A 15,883-nucleotide genomic window follows, 5' to 3' on the forward strand; every position below is an offset into this window, starting at 1 on the left:
AAGCAATCAATGAACTAAGGTGTTGCAGCAAAAAACTGATGATTGATGCTTCTCATCTCTCTCTGTCCCTGTCTGTCCCTCTCTGTGACTCTATCTGTCTCAGTAAAAAACAAACAAACCCAAAACAAAAAAAAAAATGCTTTGCTGAGCATAGGTTCTAAAGTCCAACCAGTCTTGCAAATCCTCCATCATCCTGTTTTCCAAGAGCTGGGTCATTATCTCCGGTTGCTTAGCAATGCTTAGAAAATCAGTGTTATAACGAATTTTCTTTAATACTAAGGTTTCTGGTGTTAGTGCAAATAACTTTTTGAATAGGATGTAGAAAACGGAGAGCTGGGATTCACCCATTCTTCATTCTTTCATTGTGCACTTAACTGATATTAGCCAACATATTTATTGCACACTCTATATGCACTCTGTCTTCATTCTTAGGACAATTCTAGGACATAGGTACTATTTCTGTCGGATTTCAGATGAGACTGTAAAGACTCGGAAAAGCTAAGTAATTTGAGTGTAGGTATTTAGCATGAAAGCAAATGGGGATATTCTTTGCCCTCTTCCCGCCAGCTCAAGCTAGTAGACTGCAGTCCCAGGGAACAGAGAAACGCCTGGGGAGTTCGTTAACATGTGGGTCCCAGGCTCAACCCCAGGGAATATGGAGTATTGACAAATACCCAAAACACCGCATTAAAGCAAATGAGCCCTTCGTCCGCGTGCTGAGGTCTTGGGTGGCGGTGGCGAGCCGCTGCCACGCGCCACACCCCCGGCGGCGCCGACCGCGGTCAGGTGCTGCCCTCCCGCGGCCGCGCCGGCGCAGTGTGGCCCGGCTCCGCGGCTGCGCAGTGCCGCCCTCTGGCGGCCCGGCTCCTTCTTCCCATCGGCCTCGGCTTGCGGGCCTTTCAAACATGGAGGAGCGGGAGCGGGGGGCGAGGTCGCCCGGCGCCGGCAGCTCCGCGCGCCCGCCCAACCCGCGCCTGGATGTCAACTCTGACAGCTTCGACCCGCTGCTCGCCCTGTACGCGCCCCGCCTGCCTCCCATCCCCTACCCCAACGCGCCCTGCTTCAACAACGTGGCCGCCTACGAGACCTTCCTCAGGACCGGGGGCCGGGGCGGCGGGCGCGGGCGGGCGCGGGGCGTGGACCCGGCCTCCGGGGCCCCCGCAGCCGCCGCCGCCGCCGGACCCTCGAGCCGGAGCCGCCGCCGCCCCGACGCCCACGCCCCGGACCCCGAGCGCATCGAGCGCCTCCGCCGCCTCATGGTGGTCAAGAAGGAGGGGGACGAGGCCGACGGGGAGAGCCGCCGCGCCCCGGGCCGGGCCAGGAAGGCGCCGCGCAACGTGCTCACGCGAATGCCCCGTGAGTCCCGCGGGCTGGCGGCGGGCGGGCGCCCGGGACCGGCAGACGGTCCGCGACCGAGTGGGGCGTGTGCCTGAGCAACGTGGGGGACGGGGCGGCGGTCCTGAGTGGGGGGCGGGGAGGGGCGGCGGCCCGAGCCGGGTGGGCAGCGGTGACCAGGCGGCGTGGGGAGGCTCTTCGTGGCTGATGGGTGTCGGTCTGCAGCGGTGGGGGGTCCGGGGAAGAGTCCCCGGGTCCGGGGGTGAGCACCCTGCAGAGAGGGTCTGCAGGTGCGGTGGGGCGTCCGGAGAGGGAGCGGGGCCTGGGCAGCCGGCAGGGTTTGCACTGGGACCACAGACGGAGGAGGCGGCGCACAGCCAGTATCAGGGGAATTGGGGGCTGATGAGGTGGAGTGGGGGGAGATCTGTTCAGCTAGCACAGAGGACATGACCTCAGCCCCTGCTCACTAGGTGACAGCTCATTCTCGGGCGCTGTATGCGGAAGGGTTGCGGGGCCTTGATACACACGTGTCCACAGGGCCACCTCACAAGTGCTAGAACGCAGCAGGCACAAAATGCCACTAAAACACAGGCACTGCCTGACGGCCGCTCTGCCAGGCTGGGTGCAGGACTGTCTGTCAGGCTCCTGTTACCACGGGCGCAGGTTCTTTTAAGTTCTGAAGGTGTAAATGGCACAGGGGAATTTCTTGGAGCATCCTGATAGAACCTTGGAGGGACGCTGTTAACAGCCGAGGTTGCTAATGTGTGAGTTAGGTCCTGTATAAATGGAATAAAAACAGCCCAGGCTTATATCTTTCTGTCTTCCGGTGAGCAGTTCTGACATCTGTCCGGTGAACGCAATGACCTACTTAGCCACTCAGAGCATCTGTATCCTGAGAGCTAAATTGTGATATGATTAAACCACTGCCTTCGGATTGGCCTCGCCAGATAGCTCAGTTCGGTCAAGTGTCCTCCCAATACACCAAGGTTGCGGGTTCGACCCCAGAAGGGCACATACAATGAATGCATAAATAAGTGGAACAACAAACCGATGTTTCTTTCTCTCTTTCCCTTCCTCTCGCTCTAAAACCAGTCAATCAATCAGTAAAAAAACAAAAACAAAAAATCATTGCCTGTGGAGTGGAGTGTTGTCCTCAGCAAGGGTATATTTTGTTTTATTCCTAGAAGTGTGTTAATTGAGAAAGAAACATCCTGAAAAGCTGTGTGCTGTTAGGGATGTCTGTGTCAGATGATTCACTATGTCAGAACATCCCTGCCCAAGCTTAGGGTTCACCCCGCTTGCTTGTCCAGCAGTGACACAAAGATGGAGTATCATGTTCCAAAAGTAAGAGCAGTTTGGGGGACCTAGTTTTGCCTTTACTTTTTGCCACATCAGAGCTTTAAAATGTACTCCAAATTTCAGATGAACATTCCTTTAATTTTTCCAGTTATTGCTTTGCTACTGAGATTGTCACAGAAAAAGAAATATTTCTATTCAGTGGGAGGCTTTAGCTTTACCTATGGAGCACTCGGCTGTACTCTTCTGACAGAGTGTGAGGACCAGCCTTATCAAATTCCCACAATAAAATATATACCTGGAATCAAGATATCAGAGAATGTGCCCTAGGCTTTGAAAACTTGAGTCTTGCTACTGGAAATGGTGGAGGGTTCACGATAGAGATGGGTAGACATCACCGAGTTGGTGACCTTCAGAAAGCAGAAAAGAATACAGAAACATGGGTGAGGATTAGATTTATTCCAGAAAGAGTTCTGTGTGAGGCTAGCCTTAGGTCTTGAAGTTAAGGAAGAACATGATTGTGGATAACAGTAATTATTTGAAAATTAGGCTATTGAGGTGTATTTTGCATATAGCAAAATACACATTTAAGTGAGTTGAAATCACCACCACAATCAACACAAAAATTCCATCACCCACAGTCTTTCCATTCCCCCTTTAAGGTCAGGTGATAATTTTATTGCAGCTAATTATAGCTACTGTTATTGAGCACATTTGTGCTCTGTACTTCGCTAAGCTCTTTAGATGCACTATGTCTCATTTTACTAAGGGTAAATTTATTCATTGATTTTAGAGAGAGAGAAACATTAATTTGTTCTACTTATTTATGCATACATTGGTGATTCTTTTATGTGCCCTGACCAGGGATCGGACTTGCAACCTTGGTGTATTGGAATGATACTCTAACCAACTGAGCTACCTGGTCAGGGCCTAATGCATCTTTATAGATGCATTAAATGCATTATTTCTCATTTACCCTTAAATGTGATATAATTCATCTTTTTAGATGAGGAAACTGCAGTTCAGTTATTACCTGCTATTGCCCAGGGTCACATAACTGGTTAGTTTGCAGCTAAGAATCCTGGGTTTGTTCAACTCCAGGGCCTATGTGCTTGCCCATTATGCTAGTCTCGGGAGACGGAAGAGGAGAGTACATTCTGATGTTTCCTTGCTTGCTTGTTCTTGGTGTGTGGAGGAGGCAGCATATGTGAGGCAGAGGATTTGTGTCCAAAGGAATGAAAATGGAATTTGGGTCCAGAGAGGGATTTTTTGCTAGAATGCATTGAAGAACCAAACCAAAGAGTTTCTGTTTGACTTTGTGATAACAGAGAGTGGGAACTACGATGTATATTCTTAAGCAAAAGCACTTTTAGGACAAATGTTTCTAGGAGCTAACTTTCTAGTAGTGAAATAAATGCATTTGGGAGTAGAATATAACACAGGGTTTGACTGCCTATGTTTGAATACTGACTCTTCCACTTTCTAGCTGTTTTAGTTCAGGCAAGTTACTTAAACTCTTTAGGGCCTCTAATTCCTCACCTGTGAAAGGACAATGATAGACTACCTATTGTTGTGAGGTTTAAATTAGTTAACACATGTAATGCACTGTAATCATTCTTAGTATATAGAGAACTTTTTTTTTAAATTTTATTTTACAGGGACAGAGAGAGAGTCAGAGAGAGGGATAGATAAAGACAGACAGAAACGGAAAGAGATGGAAAGCATCAATGATCAGTTTTTCGTTGCAATACCTTAGTTGTTCATTGATTGTTTTCTCATATGTGCCTTGTCCGCAGGCCTTCAGCAGACCGAGTAACCCCTTGCTCGAGCCATCGACCTTGGGTCCAAGCTGGTGAGCTTTTTGCTCAAGCCAGATGAGCCTGCACTCAAGCTGGCAACCTCGGGGTCTCGAACCTGGGTCCTCCGCATCCCAGTTCGACACTCTATCCACTGCGCCACCACCTGGTCAGGCTATAGGGAACTTCTTGGTGAATGTTAAGTGTCACTGTAAATTGTCATAATTAAAAGTTCTAAGTCAAGGTGCATGTAACCTGCCTGTATTGACTTGTTGGCTCAGCTGTCTAATAGATAAGTAACTTTGAGAAAATTCTTTAAACATTTCTGAGTCTTGGTTTTCCTTATCTCTAGAATGAGGGGAAATAAAAGTACCTGTGTTAGTTGTGAGGATTAAATAAAATGGTAGATAAACTTACCAAGGGTGTTGCCCATACTGAGGGCTCAGTAATTGGTAATAATGATGGTGACAGTGATGATGATGGTGATGATACAGTTTGTTGTGGAAGGAGAAAGGCATTAATTTTTTGGAATCTATTGTCTGAATTTTGTGGTGACCATGAGCAAGGAGAAATAAGAGTAGAGTTAAAAATGACCTGGACTTGGAAGGGTGTGGCCCAAGCATAGTGGTAATGGAAAAATGAATTTGGAAGAAAAACTTTCTGCAAAGATGAGACTTTTTGTTTGTTTGGTCGTATTAAGCTTTTACAAGCTTCGCTCATATAATTTTGGAGTTTGTCAGAGAGACTGCTAGAAAGAGATTCAGAATGTGGCCCTCATCTCAGCCTTGGCAGTCTGCTCAGATAGGTGGTGCTAGTGTTGTACCTTTGATCACAGAAGGATAGGAATGCTTTTTGGAATTACACCTTATTAAATTTTTGGAAGAAAAAAAAATCAAGAAAAAGACACAGCTGTGAGAGTTGAAAGATCTGAGTTTGCCATTTTTAAAATTTGAATGAGACTATTGTTAAGATACAGATTGTCTCTTCTCTTTGATTTGGGGGGGGGGGGGGAGAAGTGGCACAATATTTATTACCAAGTTAGAAAAAGAATGGTCTCTCCACTCTTTGTGGAAACACGTGTGTGTATAGTGGTGAGCTGGGGGCAGCCTATGTATATAGGCAAAAGGGGTAATGCAGGCATTGTGATCAGTTTCTAAGACATTGAATTATAGGGATTTAATCTAGAAGTTAACTAGTCATCTAACTTCATTTTATGGATGATTATACTTGGACTTGTAGAGAGAAAGTTATCAAGGTCACACTAGTGATACTGACCTAAAAGAGAATTTAGAACAGTCTAGAACACCTATCCAGACACATGAACACATATACACACAGCCTTGTATATCAAAGAAATTTAGAATGTTGCAAGAGGAAGGGTAGATGATTAAGGTCAGACCAAAGTTCTTATGTTTCTTTTCAAAGCTGCTGTTTCTACACTCTGCTCCACCTTCTGACATCTTCCTCTTGAATCTTCAGTCTTACTTCTCATCTGTTAAGTCATTTTCTTCCAGGAGTATTTTATTAATTTATCACTGCCATCATTTATAAGCCCATCCATGAGGGAAGAATAAGGAGGTTAAGAGTAACCAACTTAGTTATTGAAACTGAAAGACAGGACTGTTGTTCTATTTTATGCCCCTAGAAAGAAATCAGAGAGCAATTTCTTGTTTGTTTACTGTCAATGGCAGTACTCGCCAAAGAATTTTGCCTTGCAGTCTTGGGAGAGAGGGCAAGACTGAAACTGTGTATGCATGACTGTGAGAATGCATGTGTGAGAGAGTATGTATATGTGTGTGATTTTCTTTTGGGAGGATATATATATGGAAAGGGGGGATAGGCAGCATATTGTGAGGGGAAGTTAACGTTAAGTAATAAAAATAAATTTTATCTCTGCTCCCAAGTTCTGAAAATAAAGAATCCATCATAGTAAAAGCATTTTTCTTATGAATTGTCATACTGCTCTTTTTTACGTGATGCTCATCAGCAGTCTCCCAGGAGCCAGGTTCTCAGCAGGTGTTTTTACCCCAGCAATCCTTGGATACAGACAGGTCTCTGACTGCTAGTGTGAAGGGCGACAGGCATTGGAACACTAGTGGCTTAGACAGCACGTGCGGAGTAGCCGAGACTGGGGGCCTACAGGCCATTCTCTCTCTTGGAGGGTTACATGTGGTTTAAGGACAGATGTGTTATACAACTTATTTCCTTTAAACATATTAACACAATTTTTGGTTCTTTGGAAGGCTCAAGTTGGGTATATGGTTCATGAGAATTATTCTGAAAATAGTTGCCTTAACAACTCAGAACTGAGAAGAATCTTGCTGCTGTGTACATTTAATGTGGTATTTCTTTTTTGCCCAAAAGGTTTAAAATGATGATGAATCTTAGATTCAATAACATCACAAACTATGGGATGTATATAAGGTGAAGCTCTTAGATGATAGCCATTCATATGGTTGATCCATGTTATGGTGAAATCTTGTCTCATTTCAGCGTGTGTTGCCTGTCACAGCCATATTGCCCGTTGTGCCTTCCTGTTCCCACAGTGAGGTTGCCACTGCCCTGTGTTCCCTTGTATTGCTGGATATGGTGGCCTTAGTTGTCAGTTCTGGGAATGAGAGCAGTTCATTCTGTGCTGACCATTCTTCTCTCGTTTCAGTGCACGAAGGTAGCCCTCTGGGTGAACTCCATCGTTGTATCCGGGAAGGGGTGAAGGTGAATGTTCACATCCGCACCTTCAAGGGACTTCGGGGCGTCTGTACAGGCTTCCTTGTAGCATTTGACAAGTTCTGGAATATGGTAATTAAGCCTTCCTTAAGGGGCTGGAGAACCTCTTGGGGATTAAATCTTTTATAAGTGGAAAGGTCCTGAGTAACCTTATTCTGCAAAACCTACAGAATAACTTCCCAGAACTAGAATCTTTATACTCTCTTGGGAAACAACAAAAAAGTTATTTTTATTGCTTCCTTTTCCTTAAGGCAGTGGCTTTCAGCTGAGTGAATCTGCCCTTTTTTCCCTCCCAGGGACATTTGGCAGTGTCTGGGACATTTTTCTTTGATTGTCATAACTGTGGAACAGGGCGCTACTGGCATCTAGTGGGTAGAGGCCATGGCTTCAGCTGCATGTCCCCCCCCCCCCAAAGAACAAAGCATTATGCAGTGCAGAAAGTTTTTGATGCCAAAGTTGAGAACCCAGCCTGCAGGGATACTTATTTTGTCAGTTTAGTTATTTTATATTGATTTCCTATCAAAAATATTTTATCAACGTTCCACTTTGGCTAGACACAGTGCTAAGTACAGAAGTTTCAGAAAGGAACCTTCACTCTGCTATTTTTGGAAAGATAAGTAAGGATAGAGGGGGAGCAGACATATTAATATGCAAGATACTGCCCTGGTTGGATAGGTCAGTTGGTTGGAGCATCATCCCAAAGTACAGAGCTTGCTGGTTCAGTCCCAGTCAGGGCACATGCAGGAGCGGATTGATGTTCCTGTCTCTCTCTTGCTTTCTTCTCTCCCTTTAAAATCAATACAATAAACATATTTAAAATATAAGCAAAACACACACACGAAAAATAATAAAGCAAGATACTATGTATGATGTTTCCTTATGAAGGAGTGTACCACACACCCCAGCCCTCTAGAGGCTTATTGTTTACTAGATATTTGAAGAAAAGAAGGGATATATTATAGCACAACTATATTGTGAGGCAGTTAAAATAGGAGCCACCAGGACTTTCCTTTCCATATGATCATCCATCTCCAACTTTTATTTTCCCTCTGCTTTATCTCCATCCATGCGTTCCCCTGGCTGATAATACATAATAGTTGCTAATATTTACTAAGGACTTGTTATGTGCCAGATACTATACCAAGGACTGTATATATATTAATCTCACTGAATGAGTTATAGGACTATTACTGTTCCATTTCACAAATAAAGGAATTGAGGCTGCAGATTTTAGAAGATTGGTCCAAATCACAGTGTTAGTAAATGTAAGTACCAAGACTTTATTCCAGGTCTGAGTTCTAAAATCATGTTTTCAACCATTATTGACTCAGAAAGCCTGGATTTGAATTCTCACTTTGGTGACTGTGACTCTAGGCAAAGTGATTTCTCTGAGGCTCAATTTTCTCGCTTCTAAAATGTAAGAAAAAATATAATTTTATATTTAAAGGAAAAGGATTTAAGAGAACATAGGTAATGATAGTGCTAGTAATAATAATACTGTCGGCTTATACTCATATGGTGATTTACACTTTTCAAAACAATTTCTCATACATGATCTCATTTGATCCTAACAGCTGTCCTGTGATGTTGATCTCTCTGTGATAAGAATTCACTAGTAATTAAGTGTGTAACTCTGGTCAATCTCTGTTCACTGCTGTCATAAAACATAGAAACTGGGGCCCTGGTCCACTGGCTCAGTGGTAGAGCATTGGCCCAGCTTGTAGATGTCCCAGATTCAATTCCCAGTCAGGGCACATAGGAGAAGTGCCCATCTGCTTCTCCACCATGCCCCTGCCTCTCTCTCTCTCTCCCTCTCTCTCTTCTTCTCTGCTCCTGCAGCCAAGGCTCAATTAGAGCGAGTTGGCCCCAGGCACTGAGGATGGTGCCATGGCTTCCACCTCAGGTGCTAAAAAATGGCTCCAGTTGCAATCAGCAAGGGCCCAGATGAACAGAGCATTGCCCTAGTGGACTTGCCAGGTGGATCTTGTCCGGGGTGCATATGGGAGTCTGTCTCTTTGCCACCCCTCCTCTCACTAAAATTAAAAAAAAAAAAAAGAAAAGAAACTGTAGAAACTGGGAAGGGACAAGAAGCAGTAAAGTGGTATTTCTCAAAGTGTGGTCTAAGGCCATGCTGCACCCGAATCACCTGGGGTTCTGGTTAAAACCATGGTTCTGGGCTTCTTCCCAGAACTGCAGCTGAGTCTCTAGGACAGAAGCAGCCTTGGAGCCGTACTTCAATGTGCTTCCTGGATATTTCCGCACAGTGCAGTCTGAGGACCTCTGCAGTTGTAAAGGCCTTGCCACAGAATAAACGTGTCTTACATGGCCCCTTGCAAATCCTGCTCAGACAGTGCCAGGTGCTACTGTGTTTTTTTGCCCAAGAGCTCAGTCACCTGTTAAGTTTAATTCTGCTACAATTAGACATTATCCTGCCTTTTAAATGTTTTTCTGAAAGCTATAAAAATAATATTTGTAACCCTGCCTCAATTTCCCCCTTTGGGCTGTTTCTCTAGGCACTTACTGATGTGGATGAGACTTACCGAAAGCCTGTTCTAGGCAAAGCGTATGATCGGGATTCTTCACTGACTCTCACGAGGGTAGGCAATGCCTGACTTCCTGAGCACCCAGCATGCTTCCAGGTGTAGGAACTGATATCACTGCACACAGTGACCAGGGTCTCCTAGTGGGAAAACTGGAGTGCAGTCAGCCAGGTATGCCTGGACCAAGGGCTTCCTTGCATGATGTCTCTCTGCTCATGCATCCAGCTTAACTCCAATTAGTTCCTGTTTCTGACCTGCATGTTATTTGAGCAACAAGTTACCTCTTATAAGGCTTAAAGGTCTTTCTGTTTTACTTTGTAGAAATGAGCAGATGTCTTTTCTTTAGACACAATAAGATAAATCTTACTGATTTATCTGAGTTATGGGTAGAAATTTTATTACTAACTTTTTAAAAATTATGAAGCAAGCTGTCCAAAGGGCATAGTTAAGAAAGCTGGTCTTTTTTTTCCCTATATATTGAGAGGGGTGTTAAAGGCTAAAATTTGTCATTGCTTTCCTTATAGCTATTTGATCGACTAAGACTTCAAGATTCCTCCAAGAAGGAGGCAGATTCTAAGTCTGCCGTTGAAGACTCCACTCTGTCCAGATACTCCCAGACATCCACTTGGAAGGTAGCTTCAGTGTGGGGAAGAGGAGACACTGACCGGGGTTCCCGCAAACATTCCCGCTCTGTCCCTTCTTCCCTGCAGGCATCCACAAGGGAGGAGTCCAGGTCAGAGCTGTCAGGGAGGACCATGCGGACAGAAGGGTCTAGTGCAGGAGGTACCTTTTCCAGAGCTACCACCCTTTCCAGGGGCCAGTCCCGTAAGAAAAAGAAAAAGGCCAAAGTAGATTACCAGAAGGTATTCACTAGGCACATAAACCAGATATTCATCCGAGGCGAAAATGTCCTGCTGGTTCACCTTGCACAGTGACAGCTCGGCCTCACTTGAGCTTTGGCTTTTAGACATCAAATGCATGAATCGCTGCTGTGCTATGTCCTAGTATCCCAGTAAAACCCTGAGCTGGAATGATTCCCTCTGGTACTGCATGTGTTGAGGAGAGAGCCAGGCTCGGGCTCTCTGGGAGATGAGCTCCCTCAAGGGGAGACAGGCCTTGGGAGGGTAGGTGTTTGTATTAATATCAAGGCAAAAGCTGCATGTGAGTACACGCGTCTGATTTGGCATCATGGTCTACTTCAGACACTCAGACTGAATATAAGATCTTCCATTTGAATCAGGGGTTACGGTATGAATTGAATTAACTCCATGGACTTCATAGCACTGGGGAAAGAGACTCACCTCAAAAAGAATGAGGCATTGTCAAAACTACTGCCCTGAGTACTTATGGATGTGATTCTAAGAAAAGCAGTATAAAATTGCCCTGCAGCTCTGCACCCACATCTTGTAACTAACTGTTGAATTTTGCTCTATGCCATTCTCTCTTATCAAGAAATGGATGTCTATAAGATCTAAGAGATTTACCAACCTATGTAAGGGTGAAATTTGAATGGTTAGTATGCTCAGAGCAGCAGTGAATGCCCTGATTTTATCCCTCTGATTATGGAAAGGAATATGGGACCTCAGCGGTCTTCCCTTACCAGAGGTAATATCTGTCAATGGCTTACCAGGTGGGACTAGAAGATGCTCGTGTGGTGGCTTCTTGTCCTTCTCTCTGATTTCTGTGGCATGGTACTAGTGCATGCACCCTATGTATCGCCCCTCTGTGACCTATCCTGTGAGCTTTATGGCAAGTTACTGTGACCCCATGTCTGGCTTCAAAGAGTGCTGCATGAACACTCAGTGATACAGTGATATATGTGCGTTACCCCGCCGAGAGTCCCCTTCCCTGGCAGGGCTGGCCCTGTGCAGAGTATCTTTCAGAGTGGTTTTCCACGAGACACTGGTGGTAGTTTTATTCCCTTGTGTCAGGCTCTCAAAAACCACAGTGGGTGGTGTCTGCAAGGGACCCTTTACTCACAGCCTGGCTTCAGTAACAGGAATACATAACACTTTCCAGTACTACTTGAATCATATTATATGCTTTTCAGTCACCAGTGAAGAATAAGCTATATCTTGACACAGCCTATTAGGCAATACTGCTATACTGATTTTTTTTGTTTTGTTTCATTAGTTGATATTTGGTTTTGTTTTAGTTAATTCATGTTCAAAATGAGAATAAGAAATAGCTAACTAATTAAAATGCTTGAAAGGAAAAATGTCCCCTGCTGTACTTGTTGTGTAACTTAGATAAACCTTCTGAGAAGCAGGGTGAATAAAGTTGATGGAGCTAGGGTGCCTGGGCCTCCAGCTAGCTGGGTCACCGCTCATCGTTAAAGCAGAGCAGACTAACCCTCTGTGCCTCAGTTTTTCCCGTCAGACACCTACCTCACAGGAGCACTGAGACAGGATTTTAGGAAAGCATTTTAAAGTCTCTAAGCATGTTTAAGCGCCATAAGTAATTTTTACTAACTCTGTTTTACAGTTTGGTAAAAGTTCTTATGAGCAAGAAGGTGCTACATAAAGTAATCTCTGTAGGTGTCATAATTATGATCTTGGTGTGATCAGAAAGCACTGATATCTTCAGGAACTATTTTCCATATTCCTTTCCTTTCTCTTAAGGAACAATGGAAGTTCCAGAAGAATCTATTCAGTAAGAGGAGAGTAACTTTTCTTTGCTGCTCCCCTTCCATCCTAGCCCCCACCCCTTTCTGGTCATTAGCAGAAAGAATTCCTTTGAAATTCTCAGGGGTTTATACAATAGTACCAAAGTTAGAATGAGTAGCTAAAAAGGACACATTTCCAAAAGGGAATTTGTGGAAATTGTTTTGTTTATTTTTATTTTGAATATGCTTTTTAGAGCTAGAGCAGATGTACTAGATATTTAGAGAGGTGCCAGGTCACAAACTTGACCACTCATCTTTGAAATCTGCCAATCTAATCTCTTCTAAGTAGTGTGTCTAAAATTTCAGCCCCCTCCCCCAGAAAACCTCGGTTCCCCAATAGTTGTCCTGTTGAACCCTCAGGCAGCCCTGCCTCTGCCTCTTGAGCAGTTGCCCCTGTTTGGCTGTCCTCATCTGTCTGCCCCCTTGTTCCTCAGCTAGAAGCTGTAATGGATACTGCATTTTCCCAATAAAGTAAAAATTTGGAACCAAAAAAACATATGCTTATTTTCATGTTTGTATATAATTTTCATATATCCATATAAGGATTGTTTTACTGCTTTTCTGCCCAATTTAACAATTCTGGCTCTGAAAATTATTTTAAAACTGATCCGTCTTATGTGCCCACTTATTTGTTTGGTTTGGACAGTGATCCTGGACTGAATGAACTATCTAGCAATATGTTATTTTGTACAAAGCATGATACTTTTTTAGAGAAATCAATTTTTGATCATTGCCTTTTTCTTTATTATTGGAGAAATTTTTGTTAGGGAAGAAAAAATAGGTCCTAAAAATGTATATGCTGCTCAAAAACTGTCTTCCTCAGGAGGAGAGGGAAGGGAGAAGGGACAGCTAGAAGTGAGTCTGGGAGGCCCACCACCATCCTGAGCAGGGCTCTAAGCAGATGCAGTGCAGCAGGACTGGCTTCTCACATTCTCCAGAGGCTGCGAATTGGGAAACTTGGTAGGAATAGTACTACTTATTTTTGAACATCCAACTTCGGTATTTCAAAATAATCTCTAAATATGGGAATTTGTTTTCCAGACATTTCACAGGGCATACCTGTGTACTTATTGAGGTCCTCCAAGGAGTTTCCAACTTTTTTAGATAAGAACCAGGGATGGAGACATGGAAGATATGGTTTTACACCCAGAATGACTTTATGTGCCATTGTCTGTGCACAGAGGTGATTCTACTGCTCTACCACTCAGAGAGCTTGCACTTGAGGTTGTCTGTTCTAGTTTCTGGGAAGCATTTATGCTGCACTGCAGAGGTAGGCTGTTGGTGAGTTCTCTCTGTACATGGTGCATATCAAGTCAGAAAGCTTAGACGCCATTAGCATTAAAGTTTAGGTGCATAGGAATCCTTGCTATGAGATGTTAGTGGATCAAGAGGGTCTTTATTTTCATGGTGAAATAGTCCAGAAGCACCTTTAGAGATTGTCAGGTCATGAACTATGAGGTGCCCTTAATCCTCAGAAGCCTTACAGAAATGTAGGTGTACTGCTTCTATCCTTTGAGAAAAACAGAAACCTAATTTGATGAAGGGGAGATATTCGTACTCCTGTTTGCACTATTTCTAGAGCAGCTGACATAGGTAAAATCATGAAATAGAATAGGTTCTATAAATTACTTCTTTAAATTTTGTCTTTAAGAAAAAATTTAAATTATTCAAAGACAGCTAGCTGTCACTGGTGCTGCCCTAAAGTTTTTCAATTCTTTATTTTTTATGAATGAAATGATTACTGTGGGAAGGTCAAGCTGTATGTAAGATGGTCATGGTATAAATATAATGGTTTCGCTACTGTTGTAATTTTTCTTTTCCTGTGCTAGATACAGAATGCAGTCAGCCCTTTTCCAGTAACTTCTGCTCATCAGCCTGTTTTTCTGGGCAGTAAATCCCAGAAGGCTTTTCTTAGTGATTGTAAAGCAAGAAGATCTTACTTGGGCCTGTGTTGGAAAGGTGGGTGGTCTGTCATTGCTTCCTGGCAAATTGAGTTGGTGGATTTAAGATAAGCCTTTGGGGTCCTGTCACAGTTTCCTAGGCTCTGAGAGAGGGTTGAGCCTTCTTTACTCTCAGTGTTTTGAGTATTTTTCAAATGTTTGTAAGTTCTCTTGCAGTCTTCTAATAAAAATGAAAGCTCTCTGTCAAGAAATGGTTTTGGATGGTTCCGAGATCTAGGGGGGGGGGGGGGAGTACACCTGAGACCTTCAGTTGGTCTTTTATTTATTTAGAATAAAAAGTAGTTTGATAAGCAACCAGAGTTAGTGCTTCTTTTAAAACACTTTCTGAAAAGATGGGGAATGTCCCTCAGGAAAGCTATAAAAGCTATCCTCAATACATTGCAATTTTTTTGATTTTTAGTTCTTTGGAGCAAATGTCTGATGTTACATTTTTAGAGCTGTGGGGGAAAATGTCTAAAAATTTTTAAGAGATATTATTTAAGCAATGATTATCTGGCTGAATTATGTGTGAGCTAGGTTTTAGGGCAGCTGTCCAGCTCTTTTTCTGTTGTTCTGACAGTAAAGCAGACAGTTTTAAGTGATGTCTTGAAAAGTGATTTACTTATTTCATACTGACATCTAAAGATGTTAGCCTTCTGGGCTACCCTGGGGATACCCTCTGCACCGTGACTTATTAATGTTTTTCTAGACAAGGCTAAACCTGGATGACTATGAATTTATAGCTTTTCTAGTCATATACGAGCTGCTAAAAGAAAAAAACTATGACTTGTAATCTTGTCTTGAAATTACTGTTAATTATTAAGTTCATCTAACCCCTTCCTGTTTAGGGAGGATTGCCGCTAGTAATGTCAGTTTGCTATGTTCTGCTTTAGATATGTGTCATATGGGAGTCTGGAAACTGTAATAAATATGACTGTATTAATGTAATGGCTTCTTTGTCTCTGCTGATTTGGGGAGGAGGGAGTGGAGAGGAGACAGGGAAGTCTGTTACCAAGTAGAGATACCAACCTAGAAAGTTAAAACATTTCCAGCATTGTCATTGTTGTAACCTTGTGCCTTTTCTTTACCAAAGCACACACATCTAGATTTTTATCTGTGAGGTAGTTTTTCAAGTTTATTTGAAGTTCGTGTTTAGAAAGGAAACTTGGCCCACATTGTAAATTATCTCCTTTAAGCCCCAAGCAATGGTACTTGCCCTGTGGATTCATTCTACCTAGTCGGTCACTGGCATTAACCCACTGTCTTCAGGATCTCCTGAGGTCACCACTGACTGCTCCCTTCTGCCTGTTTTACCACATCTGACTGATTAATCCTCACTGCTTCCAGAAATATGTGAATTTACCACCAGCTCTTCTCTGTGCATGTACAGAAAGTTGAACTGTGCAAAGATTTGCCGTATTGATTACTTGATCTCCAGAACTGAGCCCCCTTGGGAAGATGGACAAAAATCATTGGTTCTTAGACAGGGAAACCTCAAATGAACTGTCGAGACCCATTTCCCCACTTTCAAAGAATTTATTAAATTGGGCTCAGCTGACATACAGGAAATTTCTAACCACCGAA

At 43.6% G+C, this 15,883-nt stretch overlaps 1 protein-coding gene across 2 annotated transcripts; it reads left to right on the forward strand.

Moving 5' to 3' along the window:
• Positions 1-869: 869 nt before the first annotated feature.
• Positions 870-14,543, forward strand: LSM11 (LSM11, U7 small nuclear RNA associated). 2 transcript variants are annotated; one of them, XM_066342028.1, is made up of 5 exons: positions 870-1,356; positions 7,087-7,226; positions 9,668-9,751; positions 10,219-10,326; positions 10,405-14,543. In XM_066342028.1, exons 1-5 carry the CDS (start codon positions 906-908, stop codon positions 10,627-10,629), a joined length of 1,008 nt encoding a protein of 335 aa, XP_066198125.1. In that variant the 5' UTR covers positions 870-905; the 3' UTR covers positions 10,630-14,543. The 2 variants fall into 2 exon arrangements, with proteins under 2 accessions (XP_066198125.1, XP_066198124.1); XM_066342027.1 differs by having other exon boundaries at positions 10,219-14,543.
• The last annotated feature ends 1,340 nt before the right edge of the window (positions 14,544-15,883 follow it).

Source organism: Saccopteryx leptura, chromosome 6, assembly GCF_036850995.1.
Source record: "Saccopteryx leptura isolate mSacLep1 chromosome 6, mSacLep1_pri_phased_curated, whole genome shotgun sequence".
NCBI classification, from domain to species: Eukaryota; Metazoa; Chordata; class Mammalia; order Chiroptera; family Emballonuridae; genus Saccopteryx; species Saccopteryx leptura.

Excerpts from the sequence above, each read along its gene's own strand:
- LSM11 (XM_066342027.1), top strand. The coding sequence starts at position 906 with ATGGAGGAGCGGGAGCGGGGGGCGAGGTCGCCCGGCGCCGGCAGCTCC. Across the intron at positions 1,357-7,086 it reads CGTGCTCACGCGAATGCCCC|TGCACGAAGGTAGCCCTCTG; the intron begins GTGAGTCCCGCG and ends CTCTCGTTTCAG. Across the intron at positions 7,227-9,667 it reads TTGACAAGTTCTGGAATATG|GCACTTACTGATGTGGATGA; the intron begins GTAATTAAGCCT and ends CTGTTTCTCTAG.